Here is a 15,429-nt window from a genome sequence, read left to right on the forward strand (position 1 = left end):
ACTGCGCTACCACCCGACTCCCAATAGGATATATTTCTATCATAAGGTGATTACCATTAGTGTTCCTTGCTTAAGTTCTTCAAGAATTTGTTATTTGTTAAAGCCATTTTCTTAGTCCTGACTCATTACTGTATTGATAAACTAACGAATATTCCAACATCCTCAGCCCCATATATTCATACCTGATATAAATATACATAGGTTCAAAAGCTTCTCGGCCAGACGCTGGTTCAATGCAGCCTGAACCTTTGCCTCGTAGGAATACTTTGGCACCTGTTTCAATCTGAATGTGCTGCAAATAGGAGCAGCCTGGACCTTCCACTTTCTCCTTGACATTAAAAGTGGGCACAGCATGTTCTAGACCCACAAATAACTTATCTTGAACATAATGCATCTGCAAACAGAACAACTCAGGTTAAACAATGACAAATTAAAGTCTTGACCTTTCAAACTAGGCAAATTTTACCATCCCCCCACCACCACACAATACATTTAGTCATTTCCAGAATAAGGCTTCTCATTCTGACACTAAAGTCTATAAAAATAAACCCTATCAAGAAGTGAAATTAAAATGAGAACATATTCTATTTATCAATGTATGTTAATGAGCATATTCACTCCACCCCCTTGATAAGAAATCAGCAGAGAGTCTCTCCTGTGACAGGAATGGAATGTTGGGTACTACAGTCAGCCCTGTGACTTTCTCCCGGTAAGAGCTGCTCTCTCAAACCCTTTTCTCTAGGAGGATTGTATCAGCAGAGTCTTGCTTCATCAGACTCAGCCTTCTTAGTCCTCCACCAAGCTTAAAATACAAATTTAAACAACTCACTCAAAATGTACCATACATAGACATCCACATATACACTCTTTAATCTAGCAATTTTCCCCCGCTAGAACCTAACAGAATGAAGAGATGTGTGCTTAGATGGTTTCAATAGCCTGGAGACCCAAATGGTACCTTAAAAGAACATCAATATGGGGCCAGGAGGTGGCGCACCTGGTTGAGCACACATTACCATGTCTAAGGACCTGGGTTTAAGACCCTGGTTCCCACCTGCAGGGGGAAAGCTTCACAAGTGGTGAAGCAGTGCTGTAGGTGTCTCTCTTTTTCCTCTCGAGTTCTGTCTCTATCAAGTAAAATAAAAATACTTAAAAAAAAAAGTGTGAATAATGGATACATTTTCAGTTTGGAATTTCAGAATTTCCCCCCAATACTTCCTGTATAACATGGCAGATCTCACTATAACAGAAATAATAAAGTTGTTGATACTCTCAAGAAAACATACCCCTGACTGGAAGGGGGGCTTCTGGCTGATGGCTGGAGACAGCTGTGTGATAGGTGCTGGCTGGTGATAGACAGTGACTGTTGCACCATTGAAAGTTGGGCTTGTACCCGTGGCAGCTTTTACCACCCCATTGGTGATAATTTCTTTGATTCGATTTACAGCTCCTAGGGAAAAAACACTGACAATAAGACGTCACACCAAAGAAATGTGTACTTTGACTAATACCTCTTGAATAAACATGAGTCAATTCTCAATCACTCCAGTTACTACTCTATTTCCTAGGTTTCCCAAGTATATGGCTCCCACACTTGCTATAACTACACACAAATTCAAGAGCAGTTCACAAACTAGAATAGACATTCAGAATAGTCTGTCAACGTATTACGTATAGCTCTGTACTCTGTCTTCATAAAAAGTAGTATGTGAGACAAAAGCATTACTTAGGGAGTCGGGCAGTAGTGCAGTGGGTTAAACGCAGGTGGCGCAAAGCACAAGGACCGGCATAAGGATCATGGTTTGAGCCCCCGGCTCCCCACCTGCAGGGGAGTTGCTTTACCAGTGGTGAAGCAGGTCTGCAGGTATCTATATTTCTCTCCCCATCTTCCCCTCCTGTCTCCATTTCTCTCTGTCCTATCCAACGACAACGATAACTACAACAATAAAACAACAAGGGCAACAAAAGAGAATAAATATTAAAAAAAAAAAAAAGCATTACTTACTGTCCACCAATTCCCGTGTCTGGCCCTGAACATGAAGATATAATGGACGGTCCCTAGAAAGAAAGACATGGAATGAAGATCCCAAATTGATCATCTTCCCTTCCTCTCTTGATTTCTCTGTCCTGTCCAACAATAACAACAACAACAAGACAAGGACACCAAAAGGGGGGGAAATACAAATTAAAATAAATAAATAAATAAAGGTGTTTTAAAAAAAGAAGAAAGAAATGGAAAGAGGAGAAGACAGAGAGGGGGAGAGAAAGATACCTGCAGACGTGCTTCACCACCTGAAGTGACTTCCATGCAGGTGGGGATCCAGGGGCTCAAACCAGGATCCTTATGCAGGTCCTTGTACTTCACACCACCTGCGCTTAAACTGCTGCACTACCGCCCAACTCCCTGTTTTTGGCTATTCAAATTAATAAGGCAAGAGTGGCAGTTGGCAGATTTTTTAAAAATATTTTTCTCAGGAGTTGGGCAGTAGCGCAGTGGGTTAAGCGCATGTGGCACAAAGCACATGGACCAGCCTAAGGACCCTGGTTCGAGCTCCCGACTCTCCACCTGCAGGGGAGTCCCTTCACAAGCGGTGATGCAGGTTTGCAGGTGTCTTTCTCTCCCCCTCTGTCTTCCCCTCGTCTCTCCATTTCTCTCTGTCCTATCCAACAATGACGACATCAATAACAATAATAACTACAACAATAAAACAAGGGCAACAAAAGAGAATAAATAAATATTAAAATATATTATTTTTCTCTATATATTACTGGTAGAGACAGAAACTGAGATGGGAAAGGAGGCAGAGAGGGAAAGTGACAGAGACACCTGCAGCCCTGCTCCACCACTTGTGAAGCTTTCCCCTTGCATGGACTAGAATGTGGGTCCTTGCGTACTATGATGTTTACTCTTAACCAAGTGGCCACTGCCTGGACCCCCAGATTTCTTTAAATGTCCACACCAATTGATTAGACTCTTTAGATCCCAAGTGTAAAGGTAGCTTAGATTCATACTGATTATAATGAAGAAAAGTGATCAATAAAGGGTGGGGAGATAGCATAGTAGTTATGCAAGAAGATTTTCATTCCTGAGGCACCAAAAGTCCTAGATTCAGTCTCACAAACCACAAGTCAGAGATGAGCAATGCTCTGGTAAAAAAAATAAATACATAAAATGTGGATATGTGTAGCATATACACACACACACACACACACACACAGCAAAGGTTCTAACTGAAAAGCACACATATAAAATGTTGAAATATTACTGGTTTGTTTGTTTTTTTTGCCTCCAGGGTTATTGCTGGGGCTTGGTGCCTGCACCGGGAATCCTCTGCTCCTGGAGGACATTTTTCCCGTTTTGTTGCCCATGTTGTTGTTTTTATTGTTACTGTTGTTATAGTTGTTGTTGTTGGGTAGGACAGAGAGAAATTGAGAGAGGAGAAGAAGACAGAGGGGGGAGAGACAGATAAGACAACTGCAGACCTGCTTCACTGCTTGTGAAGCAACCCTCCTGCAGGTGGGGAACCAGGGGCTTGAATCAGGATCCTTACACTGGTACTTAGTTTTGCGCCATGTGCGCTTAACCCACTGTGCTACCACCCAGCCCCCCTGGTTTGTGATTTTTGCGCAACTATACTTAAACAGCAAATATGATTGTACTGCCTGAGTACTTGTCCTCACAACCTGAATAACAAAGGAATGAAGCTAAAGTGAAATCTACATAGTAGAGCTGGGGAAAGAGCATAATGGTTATGCAAAAAAAACAAAAAAAAAAAACTGTGCCAAGCTCAAGGACCAGCATAAGGATCCTGGTTCAAACCCCCAGCTCCCCACCTGCTGGGGAGTCACTTCACAAGTGGTGAAGCGGGTCTGCAGGTGTCTATCTTTCTCTCCCCCTGTCTTCCCTCCTCTCTCCATTTCTCTGTCCTATCCAACGACAATATCATCAACAACAACAATAATAACCACAATAAAACAAAAGGGAATAAATAAAAAAATTTAAAAAGAATGTAGTCTTACTGCAACAAAATGGAAAATAAATAAACAAATAAAAATATTTAAAAAAAAAAAACTGACGGAGACTGAGATCCTGGGTTCAATCCTCAGGACCACCATAAGCCAGCACTGAGCAGTGCTTTGGTGTGCCTGTCTGTTATCACTTTACTAAAATAAATAAAATATATTTCAAAAAGAAATCTTCAAAGTAAAGGTGACTGAGAAACATTCTTTTAAGGGAGATTACAAGAAAATGAACTTGTTTAAGGTAACCATTTCTTTCCTTTTTTTTTTTTTTTTTGCCTCCAGGGTTATTGCTAGGGCTCAGTGACTGCACTATGAATCCACTGCTCCTGGAGGCCATTTTTCCCATTTTGTTGCCCTTGTTATTATTGTTATTGTAGCCACTGCTGTTGTTATTGGATAGGACAGAGAGAAATCAAGAGAGGAGGGGAAGACAGAGAGGGGGAGCAAAAGATAAGACACCTGCAGACGTGCTTCACTGCCCGTGAAGTGATCCCCCTGCAGGTGGGGAAACGGGCTCGAACCGGGATCCTTGAGCTCATCCTGTACTTCATGCCATGTGCACTTAACTGTCTGCACTACCACCCGACCCCCAGGAATGATTTTCATGAGAAATGGTCTACAGGTAGCGGCTGCGCAGTAGCTCACCTGCTTAAGTGCACATTACAATACACAAGGACCTGAATTCAAGTCCCCCAGCCCTCACCTGCATGGGGAAAGCCTTTTTTTCCCTATTATCTTTATTTATTTACTGGACAGAGTCAGAAATCAAGAGAAAAGGGGAAGGTAGAGTGAGAAAGACAAAGACATCTGCAGCACTGCTTCACCATTCATGAAGCTTCCACCCTGCAGGTGGGGACCAGGGGCTCAAACCTGGGTACTTGTGCACTGAACATGTGCACTCAACCAGGTGCGCCACCACTTTGTCCCCAGGGAAAGCTTCACAAGCAATAAAGCACTGCTACAGGTGTCTGCCTCTCAATTTCTGCCTATTACCTCTCATTTTCTGCCTATCTATGTTAAGTAAAACTTTAAAAGAAAGCAAAGATTTTTTAAAAAGGAAAATAGGGAACCGGGTGGTAGCGCAGTGGGTTAAGCACAGGTGGCGCAAAGCTCAAGGACCAGTGTAAGGACCCTGGTTCATGCCTTGGCTCCCCACCTGCAGGGGAGTCACTTCACAAGCGGTGAAGCAGGTCTGCAGGTGGCTATCTTTCTCTCCCCTTCTCTCCATTTCTCTCTGTCCTATCCAACAACAATGACATCAATAACAACAACAACTAAAACAGTAAAACAAGGGCAACAAGAGAATAAAAAAATAAATATAAAAAAGGGGAAATAGTCTATAGGTATAATATATATAGATAGATATAGATATACTTTTTTTGTTTGTTTTTACCAGAGCACTGCTCAGCTCTGGCTTACTGTGGTGTGTGTGTGTGGGGGTGAACCTGAGAATTTGGAGCCTTAGGCATGAGAGTCTCTTTGTATAACCATTATGCTATCTAATCTTGTATACATTAGATGTTAAAATAATTATAATGACTACCACCTTCGTGTGTTGTTTCCACTAATATAAACACTGAAATTGTTGAGAGAGTGCGAGAGCAAGTACATGCAGCAGGAAAGAACATCTGGCAAACTATTACTCCCATCTGTTTGAGGTGTCCCACATCCTGCTAGCAACCATGCCTGCACATGTATATATATCAAGGTGCTGACCAAAAATCCATATGTCCCCCAAGAGTGGGGGGAAAAAAAAATCAATAACGAAGCTATTGGGAGCCTGATGTCCAACCCTTCTCCAGAGCTGAGGCTAACAATACACACCCTGGTCCCACTTTGGCTTTTTCCTCCGTTGTCATGAACCTCCCTCGAGTTGACACTGCAGCCCCACTAAGTCGGCTGATCTGAAAGAAAGGGAGACAATTCATTAGAATTACAATGAAGGGGGAGAATTTTTAGGAGTTAGGCAGTAGTAGTGCACACATTGCAGTCAGTGCACAAGGACCTGGGTGCAAGCCCCTGGTCTCCACCTGCAGGGAAGAAGCTTTCCGAGCAGTGAAATAGTGCTGTGGGTTTGTGTGTATGCGAATCTCTGTCTCTTACCCTCTCTTATCCTCCACCCCTCAATTTCTGTCTCTATCCTATGTAAATAAAATATTAAAAACATTTCCCATTGATAGGACAGAGAAACTGAGAGGGGAGGGAGAGATAAGACACCTGCAGTACTTGCTTCACTGCTCAGGAAGCTTGACCCCTGCAGGTGGGGTATGGGGGGCTCAAACCCAGATCCTTGCGCATGGTAACATGTAAGCTTAACCACGTGTGCCACCACCCACCCCTTAAAAACTTAATCCCAGGGAGTCGGGCTGTAGCGCAGCGGGTTAAGCGCAGGTGGCGCAAAGCACAAGGACCGGCATAAGGATCCCGGTTCGAACCCCAGCTCTCCACCTGCAGGGGAGTCGCTTCACAGGCGGTGAAGCAGGTCTGCAGGTGTCTATCTTTCTCTCCTCCTCTCTGTCTTCCCCTCCTCTCTCCATTTCTCTCTGTCCTATCCAACGACGACAACAACAACGATAATAACTACAACAATAAAACAACAAGGGCAACAAAAGGGAATAAATAAAATAAAATATTTAAAAAAAAATTTAAAAAAAACAATCCCATTGTATATGTTTCTTTACCTTCACTAAGTAGTTCTAAAATTAATTATGAGGGAGTCGGGCTGTAGCGCAGCGGGCTAAGCGCAGGTGGCGCAAAGCACAAGGACCGGCCTAAGGATCCCGGTTCGAACCCCGGCTCCCCACCTGCAGGGGAGTCGCTTCACAGGCGGTGAAGCAGGTCTGCAGGTGTCTATCTTTCTCTCCTCCTCTCTGTCTTCCCCTCCTCTCTCCATTTCTCTCTGTCCTATCCAACAACAACAACGATAATAACTACAACAATAAAACAACAAGGGCAACAAAAGGGAATAAATATATTTAAAAACAAATTAATTATGCCCAATCCTGACTGAATACTATGAACCTGAGCCAGTGGTAAGTATCAATTTATTTATCTATATTCAGAATCTTGCTTTTTAGAATCCACATATACCCACCACCTTCCTCACTGAGGCTCAATTTTTCATACCTCATCTTGCGTCTGTCCTCGAGTCAGTAAGTTCCTACACGTGAGAGGCACATCATTGATTTCAACTTCAGCTACCACCAGATCATCTTTGCTTTTGCTGCTAGTTAGGCCTTTGCCAGGAGTCTGAAGCTGTAATAACAAAATAAAAATTAGATTGAAGATTTGCATGGTGAATTAGAGTTTCTTTACCTTTTTCCCAAGTCCGACTGCCTACCTACTTTCTCCTTTACTTGCCTGCAAACACACTTGAAAAATAGACTTGGTCATCTATCCAATTTGGGGGGCAGGGGAGGGAAGGAAACAAGTGTGGGCAGGGAGAAACTGATGGAAAGAAAGCCACTGAAATGACACCAAGTATGTCAATCTACTTGAAGGTCATCATCAGATAGATAACTCTACAACACTTGGCTATACGGTTTGTTTTGTTTTGTTTTGTTTTGTTTTGTTTTTGAGCACGGCACTGCTCAATTCTGGCTTATGGTGGTGCAGGAGATTGAACATGGAAGCTCAGAGGCTCAGGCATTAAAGTCATCTTGCACAAACACTATGCTGTCTCCCCAGCATCTTTATGACCACATAATCATAAAAACTCTAGGACTCAGGGTCCCGGCAGTGGCTCATGTGGTTAAGCAACCCCCACACACACACTATAGTGTGCAAGGACACGGGTTTGAGCCCCTGGTCCCCCAATTCAGGGGGAAAGCTACACAAGTGGTGACGCAGGGCTACTGCAGGTGTCTCTCTCTCCACTTTCCCTCTCAATTTCTCTCTGTCTTACCTAATTAAATAGTGTTAAAGGAAGGAACACTATGGGACTTGAGTTGCAGACTCCAAAAGAAAAATTTAAAAAGGTGGGGCCAGGTGGTGGCACACCTGGATAAGTACACACACTACAGTACACAAGGACACAGGTTCAACCTCCTGGTCCCCATTGCAGAGGGAAAGCTTCACAAACAGTGAAACAGTGCTGTAGGTCTCGCTCTCTACTTTCCCTTCGACTCTCAATTTCTCTGTCTCTAGCCAATAAAATAAAAAATACGTATTTTTGGGAGTCGGGCGGCAGCGCAGTGGGTTAAGCGCATGTGGCACAAAGTGCAAGGACTGATGTAAGGATCCCGGTTGAAGCCTCCAGATCCCCACCTGCAGAGGGGTCGTTTCACAAGCAGTGAAGCAGGCCTGCAGGTGTCTAGCTTTCCTTTCCAGCTTCTGTCTTCCCCTTCCCTCTCCATTTCTCTCTGTCCTATCCAACAACATCAATAATAACTACAGCAATAAAAAACAAGGGCAACAACAAAAGGGAATAAATATTTCAATAAAACAAGGGCAACAAAAGGGGGAAAAGCATATAAAAAAATTTAGAAGGCCAAGTTTTAAGACTTTACAGGGAGTTGGGCGGTAGGTAGTTAAGTGCACATGATGCAAAGTGTAAGGACCGGGGTAAGGATCCCGGTTCGAGCCCCTGGCTCCCCACCTGCAGGGGAGTCGCTTCACAAGCGGTGAAGCAGGTCTGCAGGTGTCTGTCTTTCTCTCCCCTTCTCTTGTCTTCCCCTCCTGTCTCCATTTCTCTCTGTCCTATGCAACAACAACATCAATAACAACAGTAATAATAACTACAACAATTATAACGACAAGGGCAACAAAAGGGAAAATAAATAAATATAAAAAAAATTTTTTAAAGACTTTACAGTTCAAGTAGTTAGCTGCACACACAATAATTACAAACAAGAATTCAACACACAACTAAAAGACACGTGGCTAAGGGGTGGCTCAGTGTGTAGAGATAAAGATTTATACACACGTGGTCTGAGGTGGCACAGTGGATAAAGCACTAGACTCTCAAGCATGAGGACCCAAGTTCAATCCCCAGTAGCACATATGCCAGAGTGATACCTGATTCTTTCTCTCTTCTTTCTCACTAATAAGTAATTTTTTTTTAAGAAAAAGGATTTACACATGCTAGAATCGTACTCTAGTCTCTCATAAAATATATCTTTAAAAAAGGTCATATACTGGGAGTTGGTTGGTGGTGCACTGGGTTAAGCGCATATAGGATACCAGTTCAAGCTTCAAAAGTGGTGAAGCAGACCTCCAAGTGTCTTATCTTTCTCTCTCTCAATTTTGCTCTGTCCTATCAAAGGGGGAGAAAAAAAAAAAAAGGTGCCAGAAGTGATGGATTCATACATAGTGCCAGTCAGTACCAAACCCCAGCAACTGAGGCAAAAAATAAGCTACTGGGCAGGGGTAGATAGCATAATGGTTATGCAAACAGACTGCCATGCCTGAGGCTCTAAAGTCTCAGGTTCAATCCCCTGCACAACCATAAACCAGCGCTGAGCAGTGCTCTGGTAAAAAATAAAATAATAATAAGCTACAGTCATATCATAGGCAACTAATTCCCTTCTGTTCAATCTCAGAAAATCATTCAATTGTATCTGACTAGTATCCCATTACTATCTGTTATGGAAGAACAAATAAGATAAGGTCAAACAAGGTCTTGAAGTTGATCTAGCTTATCTCAACCTCAACTGTATGCAGTTTGAGAGCTGGATCTGAGTATCACCAGGACTCACTAATCTCAAAACCCTTTGCTCCCTCAGACCAGTAGGCAAACCTGCTCAAGGAGGTAAAAATAAGTTTGTGCATTAGATTCACTTTCTTTTTTATTTTTAAATATCATTTGTTTATTTATCATTGGCTAGACAAGAGGAAATTAAGAAGGTAGGGGGAGACATAGGGAATGAGACAGACGCCTGCAGCCCTGCTTCACCACTTGTGAAACATTCCCCCTGCAGGTGGGGACCAGGGGCTTCAATGTGTGAGTGTAACCAGGTATGCCACCACCTGGCCTCTAGATTCATTTTCCAAAGGTAGGCAAATATCCCCTTACCTTTGTTAAATCCCTGTCAGTTACAGGCTCATAGTTATCAAACTGTATCCTTACTGCTGCTGCTGCCGCTTACAGCGGCTATCGCTGGGGCTCAGTACCTGCACAATGAATCCACTGCTCCTGGAGGCTATTTTTTCCATTTTGTTGCCCTTGTAATTATTGCTGTTATAGCTGTTATTGTTGTTTGGTAGGACAGAGAGAAATTTAGAGACGAAGGGATGGAGGGGGAGACAGACACCTGCAGACCTGCTTCACCGCTTGTGAAGTTACCCCCCCACACACAGGTGGGGAGCCTGGGGCTCGAAATGGGATCCCTGCACCAGTCCTTGCGCTTCGCTTAACCAGCTGCACTACTGCCTGGCCCCCCATAATGTATTTTTTCTATGCAAAAAAAATGATATTTCCAACAACCCAACAATTTTGTCATAATTTGCTTTTTCACAGAAATCCAAGACTGGTATTCCACTGAGACTCAAGATATCAAAGTCACACCATAAGATACTTAAAAGATTCAGACTTTCAAATGGAGATAATCCAACTCCAAATCCAGGATTTAGGCAATAAGAACCACTTAGAAATTACTTTTCACTTTTATTTTCCCCAAGGATTTACATTTATTTCAATGAGACCAGAACACTGATGAACTCTAGCTTATGGTTGTGCTAGGGGTCTCTAAGCCTCAGACGTGAAAGACTAATTTTTTTTTTTGCCTCCAGGGTTATTGCTGGGGCTCAGTGCCTGCACCATGAATCCACTGCTCCTGGAGTCCATTTTTCCCCCCTTTTGATGCCCTTGTTGTTGTAGCTTTGTCGTGGTTATTGTTGTTGTTGATGTGGTTCGTTGTTGGATAAAAAAGAGATATCGAGAGGAGGGGAAGACAGAGAGGGGGAGAGAAAGATAGACACCTGCAGACCTGCTTCACCCAAGTGACTCCCCTGCAGGTGGGGAGCCAGGGGCTCTAACCAGGATCCTTACCCCAGTCCTTGCGCTTTGTGCCACGTGTGCTTAACCCGCTGCGTTACCGCCCGATCCCCTTTTTTAGATAATCTAAATGATCAATATCAGAATTAGGAATTTTAGGTTGGGGAAATAGCATAATTACTATGCAAAAAAAAAAAAAAAAAACTTTCATGTCTGAAGTACCGAAGAGCCCAGGTTTATTTTATTTATTTTTTGCCTCTAGGGTTATTGCTGAGGCTCGGTGCCTGAACTACGAACCCACTGCCCCTGGAGGCCAGTTTTTTTCCCTTTTGTTGCCCTTGTTGTTTATCGTTATTATTATTGTTGTTACTGCTGTCATTGTTGTTGGATAAGACAGAAATAGAGATGGGAAAGACAGAGAGGGGGAGAGAAAGATAAGACACAGGCAGACCAGCTTCACCACTTGTGACTCCCTGCAGGTGGGGAACGGGGGGACGGGGGGCTTGAACCAGGATACTTATGTCGGTCCTTGCTTTTCACGCCACGTGCGCTTAACCCACTGTGCTACTACCCAACTCCCCCCCCCCGCCATTTTTTTTTTTTTTTTAAATAAACAAGAACATTACTTAATTCTGGTTTATGGTGATTAAACTTGGGCTCTGGGGGGGAGCAGAGCTGCAGGTGTCTTTCTGTCTCTCTCCCTGTCACCCCCTTCCCTCTTGATTTCTGGCTATCTCTATCCAATAAATAAAGATAATAAATTTAAAATGGCTGGAGAGACAACACAATGATTATGGCAAAAACCTGCTTGCCTGAGGCACCACAGGTTTCAGCTTTAATCCCCAGCACTACCTGAAACCAGAGCTCAAAATGGTTTAAAAAAAAAAATCAAGGGGCTGGGGTAGATAGCATAATGGTTATGCAAAGAGACTCTCATGCCTGAGGCTCCAAAGTCCTGGGTTCAATCCCCTGCACCACCATAAACCAGAGCTGAGCAGTGCTCTGTTAAAAAATAAAATATATCAAGGATCCTTACACTAAAGGGGCATTCCACCTCTGATAGTATGCTTTTACTATTTCCTTCCAGATCTTAGAAATGGACAGTTGATTCATACATTTGCAAATCATAAAAATACAGTGGAGGGAGTCGGGCTGTAGTGCAGCGGGCTAAGCGCAGGTGGCGCAAAGCACAAGGACCGGCATAAGGATCCCTGTTCGAACCCCGGCTGCCCACCTGCAGGGGAGTCGCTTCACAGGCGATGAAGCAGGTCTGCAGGTGTCTATCTTTCTCTCCCCCCCTCTGTCTTCCCCTCCCTCTCTCCGTTTCTCACTGTCCTATCCAGCAGCGACGACAACAATAATAACTACAACAATAAAACAAGGGCAACAAAAGGGAATAAATAAATAAAATATTTAAAAAAACTTAAAAAAAAATACAGTGGATATTTAATCCCCAGCACCAACATAAACCAAAAGCAAACTTCCAATTCACTAAAAATTCTTAGCAACTCTGCAGAAGTTATTCAAACAGATTATGCATAACTGCATAACATATTTTGTCTTATAATAGAAATAGTAATTTCCAAGACAGTTGCCACATACGTACAAATTTTTATTTTCTGTATAAGTATCACGCACTAATCTATTGCGTCACTGGAGCTCTTAAATTTTATTTTCTGTGATAGGTGTCTGCACACCACTCCCACCACCAGCTTAATTCCTCTTCCAGCACTGTGCACTGGGTCCCCATCATACAGCAAAGCAACCACATGTGATAAACTGGTCATCTCAGGTGATGTTTAACTGGGCTTTAGTCATATCGCTAGATTTGAATTTCTATAGGTTTGAACTACAGACATTTTCAAGCTCACTTGATTTATCTAAACTTCCCATCTGACTTTAGGAACATGCAGACTTCAAACATATTTACATCATCGATTTAAGTCAGTATTAATGAAGGAGTTAACACACAGACTTAGGATACACGCCTGGGGCCTGGATGGTTCCATCTCTTAATTCCCAGCACCACCTCAGGTCCAGCCCCTGCTGCGCTCTGGTGCTTTTTCCTCTTTCTTTCAAACTAGAGCACTGCTCACCCCTGGCTTATGGTGGTGCTGGAGACTAAACCTGGGACTCCACATAACAACTGTGCTACCTTCCCTACCCGACTTCCTCTCGTAATAAATTAATAAATCTTTTAAAGAAATACAGAACTTAAGGCAAAAACAAGTTTTGTGATCCCTAAGTGTCTTCAGCCCAACCCAAGCCCTCTGGCAAAAGCCAATATGACACAAAATGTGCTGCGCTCCCAAACTAATCTTGCTAAGCGACTCGATTCCTGTCTCCTCAGCACAAGTGGCTGTGCGCGTTCGTTACAAAACAACCCTAATTAAAATCGCAATTAGCAGAACCCTTTCAAGTACCTTCTCAGCTGCATTCTGAGTGGGTTTCAGCTTCCCCTTGGCCATGAGCATGGCATTGATCTTCGCGGCCACGGCGGCGGCGGCATCCAGGGCTCCCGAGGGGGCGGCGGCCGCACCCCCCGGGCTCCCCGCGCCGGCGGCGACCTCCCCACCTGGGGCCGCCGGGGGCAGGAAAAGAAGAGGAGCCGGCGCTGGCTGGTCCCATTTGCTGCGGCGCCTACGTGAAGGAAAAGGTTATCAGGTCCCAGTTTTATTTATGGGTTTTCCTCTCCGCGTGCTGGACCTGCGCGCCTGGCTTGCCTTCTACCACGTCACTTCGGCACTTCTGGGTCTCCGGCGCTAAAACCATCTCGCCGTCAAGGGGCTGCGGCCGCGCTCCGTCCCCAAATTCTCCACTGCCGTGAGCGCCTCCCTTGCTACTTCCTACGCTCACCCAGATGCAGAGACTCGGTTTCACCCGCAGTGGCCTGGTTCTCGCCTCTCCCACGGCTCGTCCTTCCAAAGCCCGTTTTCCTTCTCCCGCCAGTCCCCGCCGGCCTTTCTCAGGGGCCTTCGGCCCGCTCACCGCCCGGCTCCCCAAGTCTGGCTCCCCGGTATGCACACGTCTCACCCCTGCGCCCCTTCCCCACGCGCAGCTCTCCAAGGCCCCCAGCCGCGCCCCGGGGCCCCGCCCGCCCGCCCGCCCGCTGCGATGCCCCGCCCGCCGCTTTACCCGCCGGCTCCGGGATGTGCCGCGCTCCCCGCGGACATGGCGACCGGCTCCGCTCAACCACCCGCCAACTACCCCACTACCTCCGTCCCGTCATTTCCGCCCTCAACGCCCCGGCGCACAGCTTCTTCCGCTTGCGAGGCCAAGAACTTCCGGTGAACAGGACCTCCCAATTGGACGTTCGGTGGTTTCCAAGCCTCTGGCGTCTTCCAAGCTAGCTGGGTGTGTTCGCCCCCTTGCTCCCTGCCCTTAAGAAAGATGGCTCTTAATCCCCACCGGAGGCGAGAGGACCACTTCTTTGTTGTGGGCGTCCTCTTCGCCCTGAGGAAAGTACTTACGAATCAGGGAATTTACACAAGTTTCTTCCCTAAATTCAGCTGCTTCAGTGTGGAGTTCAAGCCTCTGCCTGAAGACAGCATCCTCGCAACTTTTGCCTCTGCTGAGTTTCAAGTGCTTGTTTAGGAGAAGGGGAATCAGTTCTGCTACAGGTCAATTGAAAAAATCCTGATGGTGGCATGGTTAGTTGTCTTTTCATTTCTGCGCACCAATCAAGAGCAGGGTGTGTGAAGACTAGAGGTGAAAAAACCCGGCGTCCTGCTGACCTCTCCCCGCTATCTCCTCCTCCCTTCTCAATTTCTGTCTCTATCCAGTAATAAGTAAATAGAAATACTTTAAAAGGAAAATATTTTTTAAAAATTAACTAGGAGGTTGGGGGTATAGCATAATGGTTATACAAAGAGATTTTCATGCCTGAGACTCTCACGTCCCAGGTTCAGTCCCCCACACCGCCATAAGCCAGAGCTGAGCAGTGCTCTGGTAAAAAAAAAAAAGGCATAGAAAATTAACTAGGAATAAATCAACCTGACGGAGCTCAAGGCACGGTCCTATAGAAACCCTTTTTTTAGGGGGCGCCAGCCGATGGCATACCGGGTTAAGCACACATAGTACTAAGCGCAAGGACCTGCTCAAAGATGCAGGTTCGAGCCTCTGGCTCCCCATCTGCAGAGAGACTTGCAGTAAAGCAGGTCTGCAGATGACTTTCTGTCTGCCCCTCCCGCCCAATCTCTATGCTATCCAATAAAATGGAAGAAATGGCCACCAGGAGCAGCGGATTCATCGTGTTGGCACCCCAGCCCCAGCAATAACCCTGGAGGCCAAACAAAGGGAAAAAGAAACACTCCCCCCCCCCCCAACCTCTGTCTTCAAAACATCAATCCAGACATCACTCTCCCCCACCCAAAGGAGCATGATGGATTATATGCGTTTCTTAGAATAGTCTCATTTTTCAGTTTTTAAGGCATCTTTGACCGGGGTGGGGAATCTTTTTTCTGCCAGGGTTT

The 15,429-nt window shown here is 44.9% G+C and overlaps 1 protein-coding gene and 1 non-coding gene across 7 annotated transcripts in view; both read right to left on the reverse strand.

The window, feature by feature from the left end:
• Positions 1 to 14,622, reverse strand: part of KHDC4 (KH domain containing 4, pre-mRNA splicing factor) — a 29,368-nt gene extending 14,746 nt beyond the window's left edge. The window contains exons 1-7 of one of the 6 annotated variants that reach the window (XM_007539027.3): positions 14,093 to 14,603; positions 13,381 to 13,597; positions 7,150 to 7,278; positions 5,848 to 5,927; positions 2,006 to 2,058; positions 1,287 to 1,450; positions 183 to 394 (exon numbers count right to left, since the gene is read on the reverse strand). In XM_007539027.3, the coding sequence (XP_007539089.1) occupies positions 183 to 394; positions 1,287 to 1,450; positions 2,006 to 2,058; positions 5,848 to 5,927; positions 7,150 to 7,278; positions 13,381 to 13,597; positions 14,093 to 14,130 (893 nt within the window). In that variant the 5' untranslated portion in view covers positions 14,131 to 14,603. Of the gene's footprint in view, positions 1 to 182; positions 395 to 1,286; positions 1,451 to 2,005; positions 2,059 to 5,847; positions 5,928 to 7,149; positions 7,279 to 13,380; positions 13,598 to 13,990 lie in introns of all 6 variants that reach the window. The other 5 variants (XM_060201571.1, XM_060201572.1, XM_060201573.1 and 2 more) reach the window with 5 other exon arrangements.
• Positions 670 to 799, reverse strand: LOC132541635 (small Cajal body-specific RNA 4). The gene has a single exon (XR_009552765.1). It is a non-coding gene; the product is annotated as a small Cajal body-specific RNA 4 (non-coding RNA).
• Positions 14,623 to 15,429: the final 807 nt, after the last annotated feature.

This window comes from Erinaceus europaeus, chromosome 11 (assembly GCF_950295315.1).
Source record: "Erinaceus europaeus chromosome 11, mEriEur2.1, whole genome shotgun sequence".
NCBI classification, from domain to species: Eukaryota; Metazoa; Chordata; class Mammalia; order Eulipotyphla; family Erinaceidae; genus Erinaceus; species Erinaceus europaeus.